This window comes from Athene cunicularia, assembly GCF_003259725.1.
Source record: "Athene cunicularia isolate RWA chromosome 9 unlocalized genomic scaffold, athCun1 chr9_part1, whole genome shotgun sequence".
In the NCBI taxonomy this organism is placed as follows: Eukaryota; Metazoa; Chordata; class Aves; order Strigiformes; family Strigidae; genus Athene; species Athene cunicularia.
In genome coordinates this window covers 11,257,561-11,277,930 of record NW_020799110.1, presented here as the reverse complement: position 1 = coordinate 11,277,930, position 20,370 = coordinate 11,257,561, and the positions used below count along the sequence as shown (strand labels likewise).

Here is a 20,370-nt window from a genome sequence, read left to right as displayed (position 1 = left end):
GCTCGGCGGGGCCCCAGGGCGCTGCCGGGGGTCTGGGGGGGCCTGGCTGCCTCCGTGCCCGCCTCCCTGCTGGGGGCTCTGCGTGCCGCTTCCTGCCGCGACCCCCTTCAGGGAGCTCGGGGGGGCTGCAGAAGGCCGGCCTGGAGGGACCAGCCCGGTTCGCCCCCTGTATGGGCTGCTGCAGCCTTCGGGCAAGCTCCCTTAAAGTGTCTCCATTTGTATTTCAGTCACTTCTCACCAGCGTTAAGTCGCTTGAGGTCGTCCCGGTGACACGGCTGCGCGGACAGGTTGCAGTAGCGATGCTTGTGGTCTGAACCTTAACTTGGAAAGGGGCAGAGAATTGGCATTTTAGCATTCCTTTCCTAGCAAGGCATGGATAAAGCCAACCAGTCTTTTGTAACCCCATACACCAGCGTGTGTTTCAATTACCTGTGAGGGAGGAAAATAACTCGGGAACTGTGAAATCTGGATTTCATTCCCAGCTCAGTCACTTCTTGCGCCCTCCTGAGAAAATTGCCTGTCCTTGTGTGGGTTTTCTTATCAGTGAGCGTGGAGAGCGGTGCTGATGTGCCCTCGGGTGTATCAGGAAGCCACATTGAGCGTTGTTGTATTGCAGGGATTTCTCGGTTGAAACTGAAGTACTGTTCAGTCAGGCTGTGCCTCTGATTGAAAAGAACCCCAAAGAGTTCTTTACACTGAGAACCGCAAAATCTTTGTGCGGAGAGTGCAAAAGATTACCCACTCAGGTTGGGACCATTTATACCTGCAGGTGCAACTGAATGGAGTAAAGTGTGTTTTTAGAAGTTGACTGATAAAGGAAGCTGGCAGCGTTGCCTTCACAAGTCTTAATTTGGTTAGGCATGGTAAACCAGTGCAAACACCTGTGTGACTGTACTACTCCCACAAGGGCAGATGTGGTCCCGGTGGTCATGCAGAACGAGACAGGTTCTCTGATGTTTGGTTTTCTTCACCCTGGAGTAAAGGTTACATGCTACACTTGATAATTATTCAATATAAATATAACACAATGAAACCCTTATCTGCTAAGTGCTTTGTTTGGTGTCTGAATAATGTTCAGAAATTTTTTCTTAGTTGTTTGTATACAAACAACTTATTTTGTTGAGCTTGTTAATAAATAGTGGTTTACATTTCAAAAGCAACATGTTGGTGCTGGGAGGCAACATGGACACCAGAAATGTCAGGCAGCAGCTGGAGACAAAGACCTCTCTTTACCAGGACTTAAATAGAGCCTTTGTAGAAAGGGTATTTTTACCACTTAGCTTTCCAGTTAACCCCAAACAATTCAGCAGTACAATGTAAAATGGTAAACTACCTACAGGCCACAGTTTTTCTTTGCATTTTAGGCTCAAAAAGCAATAAGAATTATGTACACATGTTTTATCTGTAGCTGATATCAAAGGCAAAGGTATGATGTGCTGGCCTACAAGGTGAATCAGTTCATCATGGAAACTTAATTTAGTTGGTGTTTTGAAGCTGTGTAATGAGGAAGGAGGAAGTCTTAACTGACCTCTATTAGAGGTAATAATAAACATCTTTGCAGTTGGTATTATTTGGCAGCATCTGTAGAAGGAAAAGTCTGAAACCAGCATGGAATCTAATCTCCTTTCCTACTAGCAGGAGTAGATCCTTTTAGGGAACTGACCAGCCAGTCTGCAGAAATTTTGCTCAGATATTGCATGAATTGTTTTTGCTCCACAGATAAATCAGCAGTCACACCTGCTGGGTTCTTGGCCTGCCCTCTGAATGCTGAAGAAAAACCTGGCTCTGCTGACACTGAAACATTACTATGCTGAGTGTACCTTCCGATCCGCTGCCAGACAGAATTCAGCAGAGGAGAAAGGATGTATTAATATCATGTTCTTTTATTGACAGATTGAAAACCTAGAATGGCAGGAGAACAGAAACCATCGTGCAATCTTCTAGAGCAGTTTATTTTACTAGCCAAAGGTACAAGTGGCTCAGCTCTGACTGCTCTTATAAATCAAGTGCTGGAGGCTCCTGGGGTTTATGTCTTCGGAGAGCTATTGGAGTTGAAAAATGTGCAAGAGGTAAGAGATGAGTTTCTATCCTAATGCCTTTTCTGCACTCCCAATATAAGGGATCTCCAGAAGGTCCCACAGATAACCCTTGTGTGAAATTTCTGTGCCAGGAAGGGTCTGGTGCCACTTATCTTGGTTCTGAGATATTTTTGTGTGAGAGATTGACGTTGTTTTTCCCTGTATATATTAGACATTAAAAAATACCTACATAAAGCTTTGCTTCCTTAATGTGATTGCTAATACAGCAAAAACCTGGCATCAGCACCATCACAGTTTTAAGAAGGCACCTAGCCAGCCAACAATGAAGAAATCCTTTTCTGCTCCTTCACTGTCCTGGAAAGCATAACTGCAATGCGCTCTAAAAGTCTTTGTGAACAGATGTCTAGTGTATCAGGCCTGGGTAGTAACCAAATCCAAACCATTTCAAACCAAGGTGGAAAGTAAGTTCCAGAGCTTTTATTGAAAATGCCTCCCCAGCACCCCCCTCTACTACAGTGAGGAAATCTAGGTTGAGTATCTCTGCAGCTGGGATAATGTGGCATACAGCAAGTTTGGCCTTCCAAAGGGGCTCTTAGATATGCCAAAAAATGCCTCTCTAGTTTTTCAGCATCCAATCCCAAGTATGTTTTTTTCCTGAATCTGTGTTCAGCAAATCGTATTTAAAAAAAACCCTCAGTAAAAATCACTGCTTGGTCCTGCAGTTATTCCAGTGAAGTGTTTGCCTGTAAGAGGTAAGAGGAGTGCTGTTACTTTCCAATGTACTAGCTTGCTTTGCTTTGAAGTTTTTGTGGCTCTGCAGGTAAGCTGTCTTAGCTTTCCCACTAATAGCAAGGATGCTTAACCAACCAACACCACTGCCTTCTTTCTTGTCACATGATGAGAAGAGCTGGCCCTACAGTGTGTCAGCTGAAATTGAGTCACTTTTTTCTGTTACCTCCTAAGGTGCTGCACAAAGCAGTTGACAGTCCAAGCTGTAGTTATGTTCTGGTGCACAGAAATGGCTGGATCATCTTGTCTCTGAAACTGCTGAAATTTGCTGCTGCTCATGAGGCCTTAGAGCAGGTCCAGCTCTTTAAGATCGGGACATAATTGCTTTTCTGGGTACTTGTCCTACGTAGACTTAAAACGTTCTCTGGAGAAGTTGCCTACCAGGGTTGTCTTGCATGTTGCCACTTTATATGGAATTTCTTTTGTTTTCTTCCCATCCAGCTTGCTGAAGGGTCTCATGCTGCTTATTTCCAGTTGTTGAGCCTGTTTGCGTATGGAACGTACCCAGACTATGTAGGTAAGAGATGGCTTGTTTGCAGAATACGAGACTGGGTTGCCCTTTAGAATTGTCAGAGACAGTTCTTTGCTTTCTGTGGTAGCTGGTGTAGTGTGGCTGGGTGAAAGTGTCCAAGAACAGAATTTGCTCAGGAGGAGAATTGTTCGTAGGGGGTCTCTGGGTCATATGTGCTTTTGGATTGCTGAAATGTGGAGGAAGGACAAGAGACTATGATGTTTTACTGGTTTGGATTGCGCTGCAGCACTGGATTGAGTTGGTCTGTAGCAGGATTCATTGATGTTCACAGGCCACTTAACTCTGTGGAGTGCAATTTCAGACATCTGTTTTGAAATTCAGATGACACTGGTTATGGAAGCTGCAGAAAACTTAGACAAAATTGTTCTGCATTATTTATAAAAACCTATATGGTTTATGGGACAACCTTTTATTCTGTGATGGCATTGCTGAAACAAAATGAAGCATTTCTTAGCTAGAATACAAATCGAAATAATGACTTTTATACAGCTTCGGAAGGACTATGTGTGAATCATCTTAGTATCTGTCGAGATGTGCTTTTATCTCTGGTGCTTATGCTTCCATTCTGCTACAATTTAACACTTCATTTGTGGGTAGCAGCCTAATCCAGACCATTACAGAGTGTGACAGATAATTCTGTCATAGTGCTGGCTGTCACTGTGGTGGGTGAGCTATCGAGTTCCTGTAAGAAGTGGCACCCATAAGTGCAAGGACTGGAAATTCCAGTGGCTGTGGAGCAACACGAGCCTCATGAATTCTGTGACTGATGAGAGGATGTGTTTGCTGTGCATGGGTCTTGTGTCCCAGCATGTGACAGTGCAGTTTGTTCTTCCTTTTCCAGTGAAGAAAGAGAAAGGGGGAAAAGTAATCAAAATGTAGAGCTCCAAATGAGGTGGGATAGATGGGAGGACTTGAGTGGCTCTGCAACACTAATTTCCATTAAAGCAGATATTTTAAAGAGTTTCTTTGCTTTGGAAGGCCGCCAGTTTCCCTTCTGTTTTTAAATATTCATGAGGCACATGGATATAATACAATGACAGTAAGGCCATCTAGATTAGTAATTTCTCCTCTCTTCCTCAGCCTGGTACTTTACACTTTCAACCCTAAATTCTGCAGCTCTTCAGAGAAATAAAACCAGCTGTATTTACAACCAGATCAGCAAAGGGGGAAGATTTTATTCTGTCAGCTTGCTAATGAAATAAAAATGACTTGGTGGTAGAAACAAAGCATTGACCAACCGTTTTGGCAGGACACCACTTGTGTAGATGTGAATTATGTTCTAATTCCAAAACCAGAATTACTAAAGAAGCATAGAAGAATGGAATTGCCAACTTGTTTTTTAACTTTTCCCCTCTCTCTCTGGGCATGCTAATCTGTCATCAGCAGCAGCTCACTTTGCTCACCAGCACCCACAGTAGCTGGAGAAGTTCAGCCTTTACAGCCTAGTGTAGTGTAACTAGCCTGAAATTCTGCAGCCTGGATATATATTTCTTGAAGGAGAGTCCCAAATCTTGTCTTTTTAACATCAACAGCAAACAAAGATAACCTGCCTGAATTAACAGTGACTCAGAAAAACAAGCTGAAACACTTGACGATTGTAAGCCTGGCTTCCAGAATGAAGGTAATGTACACCGTGTATGATAGCAGTCTTCTTTTTGTTTGGTTTTGAAAATGGCGTAAATTCTGTAGCATTCAAGTTATATCAGCCTGCATGAGTAATCACAAAAAATCCTGCATCTAGGAAACTACCCGTAATATACGGTGTTCTCTCATGGTGCATTTGGGACAATCCATGGAAGTCCACTGGGTTACATGTGGGGGTGTCTGAACTGCCATGCAAATTGGTCAGGAAGGGTTGGGAAACTTTGCATGGCTTCTTCCATGGCTGGAGATGGAGAATCATTCTTAAAAACACTGACTTTTTGTTCTAGAGAAAACCAAGCAACAGTCTTAATTACTTCTGCAATCCCATTACCTTTTTTCCTCCCAAATGTGCTATGCCAAAGCTTCAGGAGTTACCAAAGTTGTTTCGGAATATTATGTAGCCTAGTAGCAGGCGTTTGTTCTGCTACGATCAGTCACTGCTGTACTTGCAGGCTGAAGTGTAGGGTACAGTAAACACTTGGGTCTTGACCTGAGACTCAACTGTTCGTTCATTTTGTCTCTAGGACTGTTAACTTATTCTTGGACTTGCTGTTTTCAGTGCATTCCCTATTCTGTGTTGCTGAAGGACCTGGATATGAGGAATCTGAGGGAGTTGGAAGATCTGATTATTGAAGCAGTTTATACAGATATTATCCAGGGGAAATTGGATCAACGAAACCAGGTGCTAGAGGTGGACTTTTGTATCGGCAGAGACATTCAGAAGAAGGACATCAGTAACATTGTCAAAACACTCCAGGAATGGTGAGGCAGTCTCTCCACCTTCCTTGTTCCTTGTACATGGCTTGTTCTGTTTTTTTTTTTCTTACTCCTCAAAGTTTCAAGTGCTGGCTCAATTTCACCATGTTCCATTAATCAGGAGTCTTACGCTGTAAGTAGGTACTTGGAGGAAGAGTCTATTGGGCATGTTTTCCAAGATCCCATCTAGGATTTAATTTGTGTTATGTATCAAGCCAAACTGTACTAGGTCTTGAGAGTCTGCTCTCCCCTTAGTTCTTACATGTCAGAACCCTAGTGAGGAGTCAAGGCCTCTTCAAACAGATGTGCCAGACTGGGGTCATGGTCTTATGGTGGGAGCTACTACTCCCCCTTCTGCTGTTACGCTTGATACTGAAAACAGTACACTCCATTACTTTTCAGCCTTTTTCACTGTGATGAGGACTGCATGGGCAAGTTCTAGAGAATCACAGTTCTTTGGAGGGGATGTCTCTTCAAGTCTGAAGTTTCAGATGCCTTTGTTTTCTCTTTGTCCTGCAAATGCAGGCTGCATGCAACCATACTGGGTCTGTGGTACTATCTTTTTGTACCTTTGCCAGCAGGCTGCTTCTCATCCTTTTGTCGGATTCCTTTCCCACCCAAACAAATTCTTCTGTAGACTGTGAAGCCTGTGGCAGGTTCTGAGCTGGCTGGGAATTGCTTCCCAGTTACTATGGTAATGAGTGCATGAAAAGTAATTAAACTGCTGGGCAAATATGCTGTCTTGAGGAGGGGGCAGGTTTTTTGCTTCTCTGCTCCAAATTCCCCAATCTCATGGTGGGAGGGCTCTGGCAGCTTCCAGGACCTTACAGCATTGTTTGGAAAGTAACAGTGAACCACTACCAATTCCCTTTCTGTCCTGTCTGGTTATGAGTTCTGTGTTGCAGGAGTGTTCTTGTCGTTTGAACACTTAACAGGCAGGGGGATTCTGTCAATCTAACTTTTTGGCTTAGTTTTAAAGTTTTACTTACTTTTGAAAAATATGTTGCATCCGTTTAAGCAGTAATTCTGATTGCAAAGGAAGTTGAAAGTGCATCGAACCTGCACTTTTTGGTGGGCAGGTAAGTAACATGGACTGGCTAAAGAATACTGTGGAATACACTGAATAAGCAGCAAAGCTTTTTATTGCTAACTTTTTGGAATTCTTAAGCACAAAGCGTCAATTTAGTGATCTCCTAAACTTTTAAGTGAGCATGACTTTGCCTGATTGAGCTGCTCCAGAGTGGACTTGTAAACACTGTTTGACATTGTATCTTGCAGGTGTGAATGTTGTGAAGCGGTTCTTTTAGGAATTGAGCAGCAAGTACTTAGAGCCAACCAATACAAAGAGAACCATCACCGAACTCAACAGCAGGTAGAGATGGAGGTGGGTACAGGGTCACTTCAGACCACTTATGGTTTTTGATAAATGTTTCTTTACTGAAGAAAAGAATATGGTAACACCTGGATAATGGTCATGGCTTCTTTGAAGTAGGCTAGCAATCATGCAAACCGGATGTGGTGGTTTGAGGTAGGAAGAAAACATGTCTGCTTCCGTGTGCTAGTAATACCACAAACATCCAATTTGCCCACTCCAAGCAGGTTGGAACTTTTCTTTATAAATTTTTATAAATTTTGGCTAGGTGGCTACACTAGTTATGCTTTTCTGAATTGATTTGTTAGGAAAAGTGTGCTTTTAACACAGAGCTTTCGTGCAATCCTCTTCCTTTTGTACAAGTCAGGAAGGAAAAGACAGTTCTCTTTGTTTTAAACCTGAAAGTGTAATTAACAAAAATCTCTCGAGTTTCATTGCTTTTGCAAAAAAGTGTCCTCAGCGGCTTCCTTTGGGGTCTTTCTCTTGGGGGACAAGTTGAGCACCCAGACAGGCCTCTGAGCTCTCGTAGCAGCAGTGGCTGGGGAGCGCTCCTGCCTCTGCTCCACGGCAGCTAGGCGATAGATGGCAGCAGGGGCACGCGATTGTAGCCCCTGCTGATGTGTATTTACTTGTGAGAACAAATCTTGGCTAATACAGCTGTAAAGGTGAAAATGGTCCTCCCGAGACGCTTGCTCAGGGTTTATTTCTTGCGGAGTGCTGCATCCCTGCAGGTTTACGTTTGCCTTCTGAAGCAGCATATGCTTGGCGGCTTGACTGGCACCCATGGTGCATTTGGTTTGCCAGATGCCTTTGGCCTGGAATTGGCACACCTGACTCCTAAACTTGTTTTGGCCTGTGTTGGGGTTTTTTTTAAGGTTTGCTCATTGTATTTCTGGTGAGCTCTACAGGGTTCCAGGGGACATAGTGCCTGGTGCTGTATCTCTCCTTTTCAACCAGAGTAGCAGAAGCGGTACTGTTGCCTCACACAAAACCAATTTCTGTTCTTGCTTCTAGCAAATATCTGTGTCTCAGACAGCTAGCTAGGCCAAATGGCATTTTCCCTTTCTGAGTGCTGCCCTAAGTGTAAGTTTGTTTTTTTCACAGTCTCCTTTGTCCTTCCTGCTTCTGGCAACATAATGGTAGGATGACTGCCTTCTGTACCAAGGCAGTAGTAGGTCCCTCCAGCCAGCCAGAAAGGTGGTACAATATTGTGCCATTCGCTCTTCAGAGAAGAAAAAAAAAAATCTAGTTTTTCCGTATTGGACCCAGACTGGAAATATTTATAACTCCTGGCTCCAAGTGAGGATGAAACATTACCTTTAATAAACCCAAGTGCAGAGCATGTTTCTGATGGGAGAGTTTATTTTATAATCTCCACGCTACTCCAGGGGTTTTTCAATATGTATATAAGCAGAGTTTATACTGCAAGGGGAGGAAGAAGCAGGTGCTGATTCACTGTCTCTTCTTGGCCAGGTCACAAACATAAAGAAAACATTAAAAGCTACAGCCTCGTCGTCGGCACAGGAGATGGAACAGCAGCTGGTAGAGCGAGAGTGCCCTCCACACACAGAACAAAGGCAGCCCACAAAGAAGATGTCCAAAGTCAAAGGGCTGGTCTCCAGCCGTCACTAGAACATGCCATCTAAATGTCGTTCAGCTAGGAATGACAACAGGAGGAGCAAAAAAGGGCCTGTGTCTCCTTTTGCAGTGGGTTCTGGGCCAGTCACTTCCAGGCTGGTAAATAAAAGCCCTGTTTGAATACAGCTCCCAGTTAGCAGCACCTGGCTAAGTTACACTGTGCAGCCCATATTAAATTCCAGGGTGTTCTTGTTCTAGTCCTGTAAAGAGAGACTTCTAAAGAGAGGGACTAACCAAAAGGGGCAGGAAAAAAAAATAATCTGTGGACAGTTTTGCTCCCTCCCAGCCAGTCTCATTGCTGCTTAACCTTGAGGAAGCTGCTGTACTAAATCAGATCTTGGGAGAACTTCTGTAGCAAGTGTCTGAGTCCCAGGGTTGAAGTGTGGCTACCAAAGCCAGGCTGGGAGCGAGGAAGCCATCAACACAGATCTTTACATTCCCAAAGGGAGCGCAGAAAGGTTTCTAGGCCAGGAACTGCTTTACATGGAAGTCTTCAGCCTTTCCGCTACCCCTGTCTATTTTAAACTGGGGTGAAATTCACACTACCTCGCTCTGTGGAGATCCAGTGCTGGGCTGTTTACTTAACTGTCTGTTTACTGCCCTTACAAAGCCCTTCAATCTCTCGAAGATTTAAAGCACTGTTCTGCATCTCTGAGGCATCAATACAATAAGGAGGAAGTGAGCTGCTCTTTCAAGCCTTCCTTCTTGCAGGTGGTTAGGAGCATACTAGAAACTGTTCCTTCTGAATGTGATGGGACTTCCCAGAGCTGCTTGTGAGTTGTTTCCCCCACTGATACCTTCAAACTGATGCGTTTGATCTTCCTTGGATGCTAGTGACAGTGGTCGGCATGGGAGAAGAGCCCATTTAGCATCGTGGCAGGCTGGTGGCCCAGGACCCGCTGGCAAGGGTTGCAGCAGCATCCCCTTGAAGCAATGGACTTGACTAGTCTTTCTGAATTTTGAACACTTTCAGGTTGTATTTTCCTCACTTTTTTTGTACATTGTTGTGATTCTAAAGCATTTCAGCCCTTGTTTTGTGTTTTTTATTTGTTACAGACTAACTTCAGGTGATTTGCACCTAGTTTGGCAAGGTGTGGGTTGTTTTTTTTTTTTAAGGGGGAGGATGGGGTTGGCATTGAAACAGCAATTCACAAAAAAGCACATTTTAGAAAAAAATTAAAAATGCTGATTTAATGTCAGAGTCTGGAGTCTTGGTTTTGAGGCTGTTTTAGGCTTGTAGTCCAATGACACTTGCTCAATTGAGCAGTTATATGATTCTTGATGTTATATTATCAGAAGGTCTGACTAATGTCCCTAATGCATCCGGGAGGCAGGGAAGTGCTTTTCCCATTTTGTCAGTGGTTTGTTCAAATTTGTGCCGAAGGATCTGTGGCAAAGCCAGTAGCTGAGCCCAGTGTCCTGAGCCTGAATACCTTTGATGCCTGATTGTGGAAGGTTTGTAGTTGTGCTTTGTATTAGGCCAGTTGATTCCTTCCTCTGGGTCTAGCAGAGTATTGCTTTGTAGTTTGGCCCCTGCATTTCACTTCACTCCATGCTGTAAAGAGAAGGGCTTTCAGTGAGTGGGCAGAGGAGCTGTTCAAACAGAGGACTGTGACAGTGCTCCAGCCCTGCAGCCAGCTGTCACCTGCACTTACTTGTGTAATGCACGTGCCTTCCTCTTATTGCTACCAGAATTCTTTGCCATCTGTGTGTTTTCAGTCCTCAGCCACAGGACTTGTACTCTTGTGAAAGTATATTCCTCTCCTTCTCCTGCAGTGCAGGCACACCAGCTTTTAATCTTGAGAGGTGGATCTAAATACTTCCCATCCAGCTTCTGCTGAGTCTAGTCCCTTGGTTTCTGATTCTTTGCCAGCTCACTCTCCCCCTAGAAATGCTAGCCAAAAAAGTCCAAGGGAAGGATAAGTGAATATGAAGCCTTTCCCTGTATCTCAAGGGAACTGTTTCCCAAGCAGCAACAGTACTAGTTTCTGAACTAACTTCTTCCACTGTTTAGCTGTCAGCTTCTCAGGAGGTGTAGGTAGACTTTGTGTACCCAAGTATAATCAATCGGTGTGATGGAGGTGGACTGAGTCTGTTTCTGGCTTTCCACGTGGGCAGCTGCAGTGTACTGGCCATCCAGTTCCTCACTAGATTTGACTAGTTTCTCACTAGTTTGAGAAGAGGTTCTGTGGTCCTCCCTAGCTGTTTTCTTTCCTTCCCATTTTTAGTATCAGTCCTGTGAGGAGGTCGGAGAATAGAAATGCCTTTGGAAATCGTTTTAGCTTCTCGGCAAGCTGCAGTCTGCTGGGGAAATAGATGTGAATTTGGCATCCTTGGTGTTTAGTCCTTGCCAGTTACAGGAGTCACATTAGTTTGCTGAAGCTTCTTTAGTGCGTTGGAAGTTTTTGAGCTTGTTCTTATGTTTTTGCTGTTCTTAAAGCCTGGCTGGGGGTGAAGATCTTATTTATGCTTCAGTACACATTGCCTTTGATCAGCAAAGAAGCAAGGGAGGAAATAGCACTTTGAATAAAGAGCTGTCCCATGCTTGACGGTGATAGAGGACGGAGAAGGGAATGGGGTATTGGAGGGAACCGAGCTGTTTGCGTGTTTGGCTTTCCTGGTGTGCCAGCAATGTGCTTGGTGCCGCAAAAGGAGGGGGGTGTCTTTGCAATGAGCCCAGTCGGAGATGAGTCATTAACAAATGACATGCACAGAGTACCTGGGGGAGGCAAACAGCTCTGCAGCAGCTGGTTAATGAATCTGGCTTGAAGGAAAGAGTTAGAAGCTATTCCAGGAATGAAGCAGAAGGCACAGTTGTTAACAGGGAAGGATGCAGGAGGTGCTATGCTGTTTGAGAAGGACAGCAGAAAAAGGCTGCATTGAGTCCCTGTGACTGCAGGGAGGGCAGCAGCTTAGAGTGCAGTTGTGTGAATTGGTGGCTGGTGGGGACTAAATTGTTGGACAGTTTCAAGTGGGGAGTGCCTGGCGAGCCTAATTGTGCTCTGGGAACAAGAAGGAGATGGAAGCAGAAGTGGATTTGATGCAAACCCTCATGTATTGCTTGTGCCTGCTGGAGGCAGCTAACGCTGTTTGTCTGAGCGCTGCTGGACACTGCTCCCTGATGTGGGGACAGCATCCTGCCCTACTTTGTTTTATGGCAGCAACGGGCTGCTCCAGCTGCAGCTCACTTCAAGACTGCAGCAGGACAGAGTTTGAGCTATTGAACTTCTGTTTCCCTCCTCCACCCGGAGGGAGACAAAGTAGATGGAGCTGCCTTCCCTCTGCTCTTCAGGGCTTTATTGTCTAGCTTCATGTTCTACAGCTCCACTTGTACTAGTGCTTGTTTAATATGGAATTGAGCACTGAGCTGGAAAATGAAAGAGAGGATCTCAGCTGATTGCAGTGCTGGTAGACTGCCCTAGCCCTAAAGCTGTGCCTCATGCTAACAAATGTCCCTGGCATTCCTGCTGTGACTCGGTTGATACCAGCTAACATCAGGCAATTCTGGAACATGATAAAGCAACGCTGATGTCAATCTTTTTACAGAAAATAAGTTTTTGCTCAAAATCCATTGTTCTTTTACTTCCCTCCTCAACTCCTTAGATAAGTTGAATGCTATCTTAGTCTTCTGTTGAGAGCAGGAGGGAAAATCAGTGATGCTAACAGACCCTTCTGTGTTCAGATTTGAGACCCATCCTGCAATCAGTCTTGTGAAGACTTCTGGAATCCTGTGGGTGCTTGTGGACCTGTGCGCAGGCTTGCAGGTCGGACTCCATGTATTGTGTACAGGAGTAGGACCTGCAGACCTGCTCCCCAGAGTGAAGCTGGGGAAAGTGAAGCTTTTGTTCCCGTAGGAGGGAGTGATGGTAAGAGGTGGCCATTTTTCCACCAGTCCTACAAAGTGAATTTTGCTGAACAGCTTTCTGTTCCTGGAAGAGTGGAAAATCGTACAGAACTCAGTAGGTGTTTTTGATTTTTAGTGTTTGCTTCTCCTGTGAGGGGAAAATGCATTGGTCCATGTGTGCAAGAAGAAAGTTGGGTTTACTCATTGGAAGGGAGGCAGAAGGAAGAGTGCTATTAACTTTGATAGCTGTATTGGAATGTAACAAGTCATGTGGGGGAAACAGGCTTTTCTTAAACTTTCAGCTCTGCACAGGTTTATTTGAGCACATCTAAGCTCTTTAGGGAGGCCTCTGACCTTGAAAACCGTGTAAAGCCCAGCTCCTGCTGGGGTAAAACAGTCACAGCTTGTGCATTCCTAGGTGTGTTGCTGCTGGTGGCTTTGTTACTTCAGTATCTGAGCCTGTTGCAAACTTTGCAATGGAGAGAAACAGCGAATAATGGGGAATTCCGAATAATGGGGAAATGGAGAAATTAAAGAACCTGCCTCACAGGTATATAGACCCAGCTAGCCAGATGTCTGGTACCTACTCCCATACAAAGTTTTCTGTTGTTTTATCCCCTCCAAGTCCTTTATGGCATCTGACCTAATGCAAGGGAACCAAAACCTGAATCTGTCTAGCTGATTTTTGCGTAATCTGAGAGAAAGTAACCCACGGGCATCAAGAAAGGTAAATTAAAGTTTAGAGTGATCTCAGCTCCTACTTGTAACCTCAACCGTGTATTTTTATTATGGAATTTTAACCTGACAGTCTGACTGAATTTCTCAGCAGAGATTTTAGAAGGATGTCATTGTTTCACTCTGCTCTGTGGCAAAGGTCAGTGTCTCTCAGGGCCTGTTGACATTTTGCTGATATTTCATCAAGTTTGGCCCTACCACAGAACTACCAGAGGTAAGTGATTGAAGCTAGAGAGGTGTACTGTAAAGAGAGTGTGTATTTACCCCCTAGCCTAGGCTGCACCCTCCTTCTTAGTGGCACTGTGGTGGTACCCCCTTCTCTGATTAGTGAACCACATAAGGGATTACTCAGAGCAGCACTTCGCTCACTGTCTCAAAATACACAGGCACACATGCTTCTTTTTCCCACAGTGTGTAGACCTCACAAGATGCTCTGATATATTTACTACAGGTTGCAAATTGCATCAGTAGCTGTGAGCATGGCGCTTTCTTGTCAAGAAGAAAAGCTGTCCCTGTCCTAGCAAATGAACGTACACACTGGAAATTCTAGGTGGTAATGGTACACCATAAGGTCATTTAACAGTTCTGAAATGTGTATTTTGCCACAGAGTGCAAAAGAATTTGTGCCAATAGTCCTTGCTTGGTGTAATTTTAGTAGAAGATAGGACACCCTTCCACAGGTCCAGGTCTCCTATAGAGGCTTGTGAACCTCTATATCATCAGGGCATTTTTCAAATGCTCAGGCAGACGATACCTCTGTGTTTCCAGAAGAGCTGATTGTGGCGGGTAAGTGAAGCCTCGCTCCATCAGAGATTGGCCTTTTTGTGAGTATTTTGAGCTTCTCTGACTGCAGGGTTGTATCTTCATAGGTGCGGAGTTTGGAAGTAGTGCTGTCTAGCCCTCCAGACTCTTCCTGAGGATGCTGTTTATCTAACCAGCCCTAATGTTTCAGTCGCTGTCTCATGATCAGCACAGTCCTAAGGCTGCCTGCGCTGATGCAATAAGTAACGTCTTGGTGTTTCATTGTCACCTTCGCAGCTGTTAGAGAGCACCAGTTCCTACAGGATCACCTGCCAGCTGTGATGCTATTCCTTTTACATCATGACTGTGAGATGACACCTCTGCTTGCTGGCAGACAAGCCAGGTGGGTAGGCATTGCTCCTCGGAGCTGTTCTGCATCTAGGGAGGCACAGGCTCTTGCCTGTTTTAGCGTAATGGAAATCAAGGACAAAGGACAGTGTTATAAATAGGGGGCAAAGCGCAGAGCTGTGTCTATTCCAGCTCTGCTACAGCTGCAGAAAGAAACCTTGGGCAAGTCAGCTCCTCTGCAGCTGCGTTTCCCAGGACAGCCTTTTGTGTGCTGACTTTGTGACAGAGGTTTGGAAAGTGCTTTGGTATCCTGGCTGGGCAGAGGTTCATTGCTGATGGAATTGAAGAAGATGCATGTGTACGGGGAGGGGGGGACTCTTAAAGCTTTTTAAGCTTTTCCAGAAGCCATCATCCTCCTGTGTACCATACCCTTCTTTTCCCCTGACACAAATAAGGTGGTCCACTATGGGAATATCAGCCTGGAGTATTATGGGTAATATGCCAGGTTAATTATGGAGGGGGCAGGAAAAATAGCCTGTGTCGTTTTCAACAATATCAAAGGGATGCTACCTAATGATTTTCCTATTAGCTCTTTTCCCAGCCTGCCAGAGTCACTGCAGAAGTGTCATTTACAAAGGCAGTTTGCAACTCATTACCCTGGATTTTCACTGTAGTTCTGCTCCAGAGAGCATGGGCTTTTGCTGTGTGCCCCAACCTAATGAATTGCCTGATTCGGTTAGTGCTGCCATCCCTTCTGACAAGGTTAGTCGCTGACTGACAGGAAGGGGCCTGAATTCAATTCCCTTCTTGTTTTCGACTCACGCTTGTGTCAAGCGCAGGCTCCCTCTGGAAGCTGCTCTGTTATCCCTTCCCTTTGTTTTTCTGCATTCTGAGGGAAGCAGCCCATGCTTGGAGAAGTCCTAGAGCAAGTGGCAGGGGCATGTGTGCTGCTGCCCCCGGCAGTCCCTGCTCAATGCCTCAAGTCCCTTTCCAGCTGGAAAATTCCACTGTTCTCCTGCTCTGGGGCTCTGAGATTTTCTTTTTCTTCATTGATTTGGGATTTCCTGTCACCTGAGCTGGGCTTTGTAACCCTTCAGCAATAAATACCTTGGAAAAGTTGCATTAATGGTACCAGGGAAGAACATGCAGTGCAGGCTGGGGGAACCAAATAGACTTCCCACACATTAGAGGGCAACTTTGTCCCTGTTGTGAGAGCTCCAAGGTCTGCTCTGGCCTGTTTGGGCTTTGCAAGGCACTTGTTCAACAGCTCTTGCCCTTTTTCACTGGAGAGCAGCGTGCTTTTTCAGGCTGAGGGCCTATGGCTCATCTCATGGTAGGAATAGCTTCTGGAGAAGGGAAATCAAGGCTGTTCCCATGTCGTGTCACAAGTGCTCCCACTTGGAAGCTGCATGTGGCTACTGCTTATTCAGCTGGTAGTGCAGGAAACTTGTAGGTCCTGTGAGTGCTAGTTTGACCTGAGTGTGGACAGAGGAGCCTGGGACTCCTGCCACCCTTGCTCCCAGGTGTGTGTGTACACCTCTGCTAAAGGCTGTTCTCTGAGCATGCTGCAGAGATGTCAGATGCCACCCCCCTGAGGCTGCAGATTTCATCCAGGACAGCTCTTGCTGTTCAGTTAATGCTTTTTCCGGGCTGAGATGTGGGAAAGGGGTTTTCCAGTGCGGGCCTTATATCCTTTTACTGGGTATTGTGAGGATTTGACCTAGCTGGCCCGCAAGGGAGGCAGTGATGTGAGATCAATTTGTTTCTACTGCACGTGATGCCTCCTCCCCTACTAATTAGATTCCTGTGGCCCCTCTGTTTCCTGCTGGCCTCATTTCCTACTGAGTCCCTGTCAGGGAGACCCAGTTGTGGCTTTATCAGGTGCTTGCTGTGCTCTAATGAACCATTTCCATGTCCTGTTCTGGCCTGTCCACCAAACCGAGCAAGGTGCTTGTCAGCACTCTGAAAACTGATCTCTACTCGCAATGCCAGTCTCTGCCCGCCAGACCCACCAGTCTGGCTGTGCCACATGGGTGCTAAGGTTGAGTGGATCTGGAAGTTTTCCCAAGTGCTCTTTCACCCCCAAGTGCTACCTCCTCTGTTGCACATAAGCTCACACCCCAACGTGGGCACGACGTTCCTGTCCTGCAGGTGGGAAACCAGCGTGCTGAGGGACAGGGTGACTTATCCCTGGTCAGAGCAGAAGCAGTAAGGCAAGGAGCCAAGCTGTTATCCCCTCCCTCTGCACAGGGAGCTCTCGCTCTCATCGTTCTCCTTCTGCCAAACTAGTGTCCTTTTGCAATGCAGCTTTGTCCTTTTCCTTGGGCTTGCTCTTTTCCAGGAAGCCCAGTGAAGGAAGGAACCTGTGCTGTGGGGCTGCGCTTTTCCCCTCGGACTACGCTGCAGAGGAGAAACGGGAATCCAGACCGTGTGCGACCCCAGACTGGGATCTCTGGGATCTCCCCCAACCTGATCTCAGGTTGCACCTCACTTAGGTGGTCAAATTTTGTGGATTGAATTCCTGAGACTGAGTTCCCTCTGCTCAGTTGAGGAGAGGCCCCCTGTCACCAGGCAGATGCTTTCATTCCAGCTCTGGCTTTGCAGCAAAAAGCCAAAACTGGGTGGGAAATTGGTCCTGTCTTGGTCCAGCCTGGTACTCTGCTGTGGTCACTGCTTCACGCTCAAGGACCAGGACCCTGAGGGGGACCCACAGTACCATCCCCTTTCACCACTCTTCAGATCTGGTGTGCAAGGTCTGTGCAGGAGGTGATTTCCTTATTGTCCCTTAGGTTTGCTGGGTGACAGCAGACAGTCCCCTCTGATGGACATCTCTTTAGGAGCTCCTGGTACAGCCTCTCCTTCCCTTTAAAGGTGTGTGGAGCCAGTAGGGTGGTTGTATTTGCCTCACAGAGCTCTGACAATGGGTTGTTACCTACAGACACTTCTGGAGGGCTCAAACTGACCCAAGACAGGGCACAAGTTGCCAGTGCCCCATCCTGCCTCCATCCTTCCCAGCCCGACCTCCCAGGGTCTTGATTTTCTTCCCCATAGGCAACATCTGACATGGTCCATCAGCTGCTGCTCCCCGTCCAGCTGGACTCAGTGGGCACTGCGAGGTGGGTACCTGTCTCTGACAGAGGCTTTGATTGTACGAGGCTGCAGATGTCACATGTGTGCTCCTAACCTGATGATTGAGCTCTCGGGATGAATCCCCTTGTTCTGTAAACCTAATGTTCTCTAATAGTTGGGGAGAGTCTGGCTGGAGGTTTCTATGGTTTCCCGGTGGTTGCTAAGGAAAAGGATCTCTCTGCCTCTAGGTCTTGGTGACTTTCTTTTTGCCCTGTCCTAGGCACCAGAGCCCAGCAGAACATAATGCTCGTTGTTTCCCAGCCCACTACAATGGTCAGGGCATAATTTGTGACTCCCGTCACGGCTGGGCTGGGTGCCTGCCACTCTTTTTTTTCTAAGGCGTCTTTGAAGAACGAGACCAAAGAGCCTTCATGCAGGAGTTTGTGTGTTTGCTGTGCTCCCCGCCCCCTCGCTTGCTGTTTCCTTTAGAGCTCCGAGTCATTTTAACGATTTATTTCATGCACTTTACATAGCAAGAAGCTGTAGCAACAGCTGTGTCTGTGAATCCTTACCAGGCAGCCCTCGGTATATTTTAGTCTGTCTATGTATTGTCTCAGGCACAGTTAAATAAATCTCTGCTGGAGGAAGGGACTTTACAGCTTAGCAGCAAAGGTTTGGCGAATGGGAATATCGACAAGATACTTAGTGAGCTGCTGGATCCTAAATAACAGCGCCTCCGGCATAAAGCTCTGCTCCCACTAGCGCAGCTGGGGGCCGGATCCAGCGCTGTCTCTTTGTTGCTGTCAGCGGGGACCGCGTCTCCCTACGGCGCCCCGTGACAGAGCTATAGCTACAGGATGAGATTTGGACCCAAACCTGCAGACTGGGAAGCGGTTAAAGAGTCCAGGCCGAATGCTGCTCCTGTCACTCTGCTCTCAATCCGGGTCTAGGCCATTGAAGGTGGTGGGCTTGTTTCCACCGGTGCTGCTCAGGGTCCGGGCGATGGGCGGGTTGCCTGAGGCTGTGTGCTTTCGCAGGGAGCTCAGCTGGGTTCTGCTGAGGCTTGCGGCTGCACGCAGCACCAGGCAGGATTTGGTCCATCGGAGCATCACAGGATTTGGGCGCAAGTTTACTTTTACATAGGGGATCAAAGCTGGCCTTTCTCTCGCTCCTGACTTTTCTAAAACATCTGAACAATTTCTTCTTTAACTCTATTAAAATCAATCACTCTTGACATAGAAATTGTGAATTTGATAAATAAAGACAGGTTACAAAATGGCACATGGAATGATTTTTTTTTTTAAAGTTTTTCAACTATTTAGGACAAAAAATGTTACAATGCTTGACTTTTCATTTAGTTACATAAATAATTTTTTTATAAATATCTCTTTATAAACAATATATAAATAGCTTTACAACATAAATACATTTATGCATGACATGAATTTACAAACAGCAACGTTATACAGCTGGCTTCATCAGTCTCTTGGAAAAGCACTGTCCCTTGTCTCGGTGAGTGTTTGTATATATAATATATATAAGATAGAGAGCACTTTTTAAAAAAATAACAAAACCAAAACAGCTGGTGCCATGACTCCTCGTACCAAAAAGAAAAACACAGCCACATATTTTGTCCATTCCAGGGGGGGTCTCTGCTCTTCTAGGCGTTGCCTGGGGGATGGCCCTGCCTGGCCACGGTAGGAGAAAATGGACTACAGTTTCAAAGCCCTGTGAGGAATGAGAACAAAGTGCCTGTTAGTACTTGCCATACAACACCTCGTACCCATCCCAAGCTGGAGCCCCTGGCAGAATGATCCTGGCATAGGGCTTGGGGGTGCTGAAGTCAACAGAGGCTCTCTGAGCTTTTTGCTTGTGCTAAAGCAAGGAAGAAGCTCACCCTTTGCTTTCCGGCTGTTGAGTATTTAGGGGGGAGGCTCAGAGAAGCGTGCTGCTCCTCCTGGCCCTGGGTCTAGCAGAAGTCTTTTTTGTCCTGATGAGAATTTAATGAGAGAGGATGGGTGCGAGCTGGCTGCACAGCGTGTGTGTGCTTCTCAGAGCCCTGAGCTGGGCCATTCCTTGGGCGACCTGAGGAGCCTCTACACGAGGGAGCAGAGGAGCAGCACGCATCCCTCTGGGCATGGCCATGGACCAGCCTGGGGGTCCAGCGGGCACATCTGGGCCCTGCTCTTCCCGTTGCTTTGCAGAGCAGCAGGATGCCTGGATCTGGTCCCCTCTGTGCCCGTTTATGCTACCGCAGGGCCAAGACACGTCCCTGTGCGGGGGCAGCGCCGTGCTGAGGGATGAAGAGCAAGCGGCCTGGGCTGCAGCAGGTGAGCGCTTCCCCAGGTTAGAGTTCCACTGCGTGTCACCTGCTGGCAGGGACCGTGCCAGGGTGGTACCTCCTCCCCCCATCACTCTCAGCGAGGAGCTGCTGTGCTTCTCCCAGACAGTCACTGCAGGGAAGTGACACTTCTCCAGCCCATCGGTCCCTAAGCACAGTGGCCCTGGAGCACTGTGGCGGGAGCTTCTCCCAGCTTTTTAGAACTTGCTCGGATGCACAGCCTGAGTTAGGAAAACGCTACCCTTGGCTGTCACCACAACTAGGAGACACGTGGGGAAGTTGTGTACTGTTTTTCCTTAAATGAAAAGAAGTGGAGCATGGCCGAGACAGCTGCCTCACTCATCCTCCCACCACTGGCGCGTAGGGGGTCCCGGCCCTCCTAACGCCTGTCCGTAGGCCACCTGTGTCTGTCAAGCACAGGGAGCAACCGGGAGCGTACGGCTGAGCCCGGGGATCGCTCCCGGGGGTCTCTGGTCCTTCTGCCGGGCCGGGCCAGGCCGCCGGGCAGCGGGAGCGCTGCTG

At 46.7% G+C, this 20,370-nt stretch overlaps 1 protein-coding gene across 4 annotated transcripts in view; it reads left to right on the top strand.

Annotated features, from left to right (window-relative positions):
- The window catches only part of COPS7B (COP9 signalosome subunit 7B), a 25,396-nt gene that overhangs the window by 3,352 nt on the left and 1,674 nt on the right, over nt 1-20,370 (top strand). Inside the window, exons 3-10 of one of the 4 annotated variants that reach the window (XR_003399017.1) lie at nt 1,894-2,069; nt 3,270-3,345; nt 4,893-4,981; nt 5,564-5,766; nt 7,039-7,144; nt 14,388-14,493; nt 17,490-19,237; nt 19,660-19,666. Coding sequence is in view for 1 of the 4 variants with exons in the window: in XM_026854804.1 (XP_026710605.1) it covers nt 1,908-2,069; nt 3,270-3,345; nt 4,893-4,981; nt 5,564-5,766; nt 7,039-7,144; nt 8,606-8,764 (795 nt within the window). In the remaining 3 variants the exon portion in view is untranslated. Of the gene's footprint in view, nt 1-1,893; nt 2,070-3,269; nt 3,346-4,892; nt 4,982-5,563; nt 5,767-7,038; nt 7,145-8,605; nt 9,791-14,387; nt 19,238-19,659; nt 19,667-20,370 lie in introns of those variants that run through there. The other 3 variants (XR_003399016.1, XR_003399015.1, XM_026854804.1) reach the window with 3 other exon arrangements.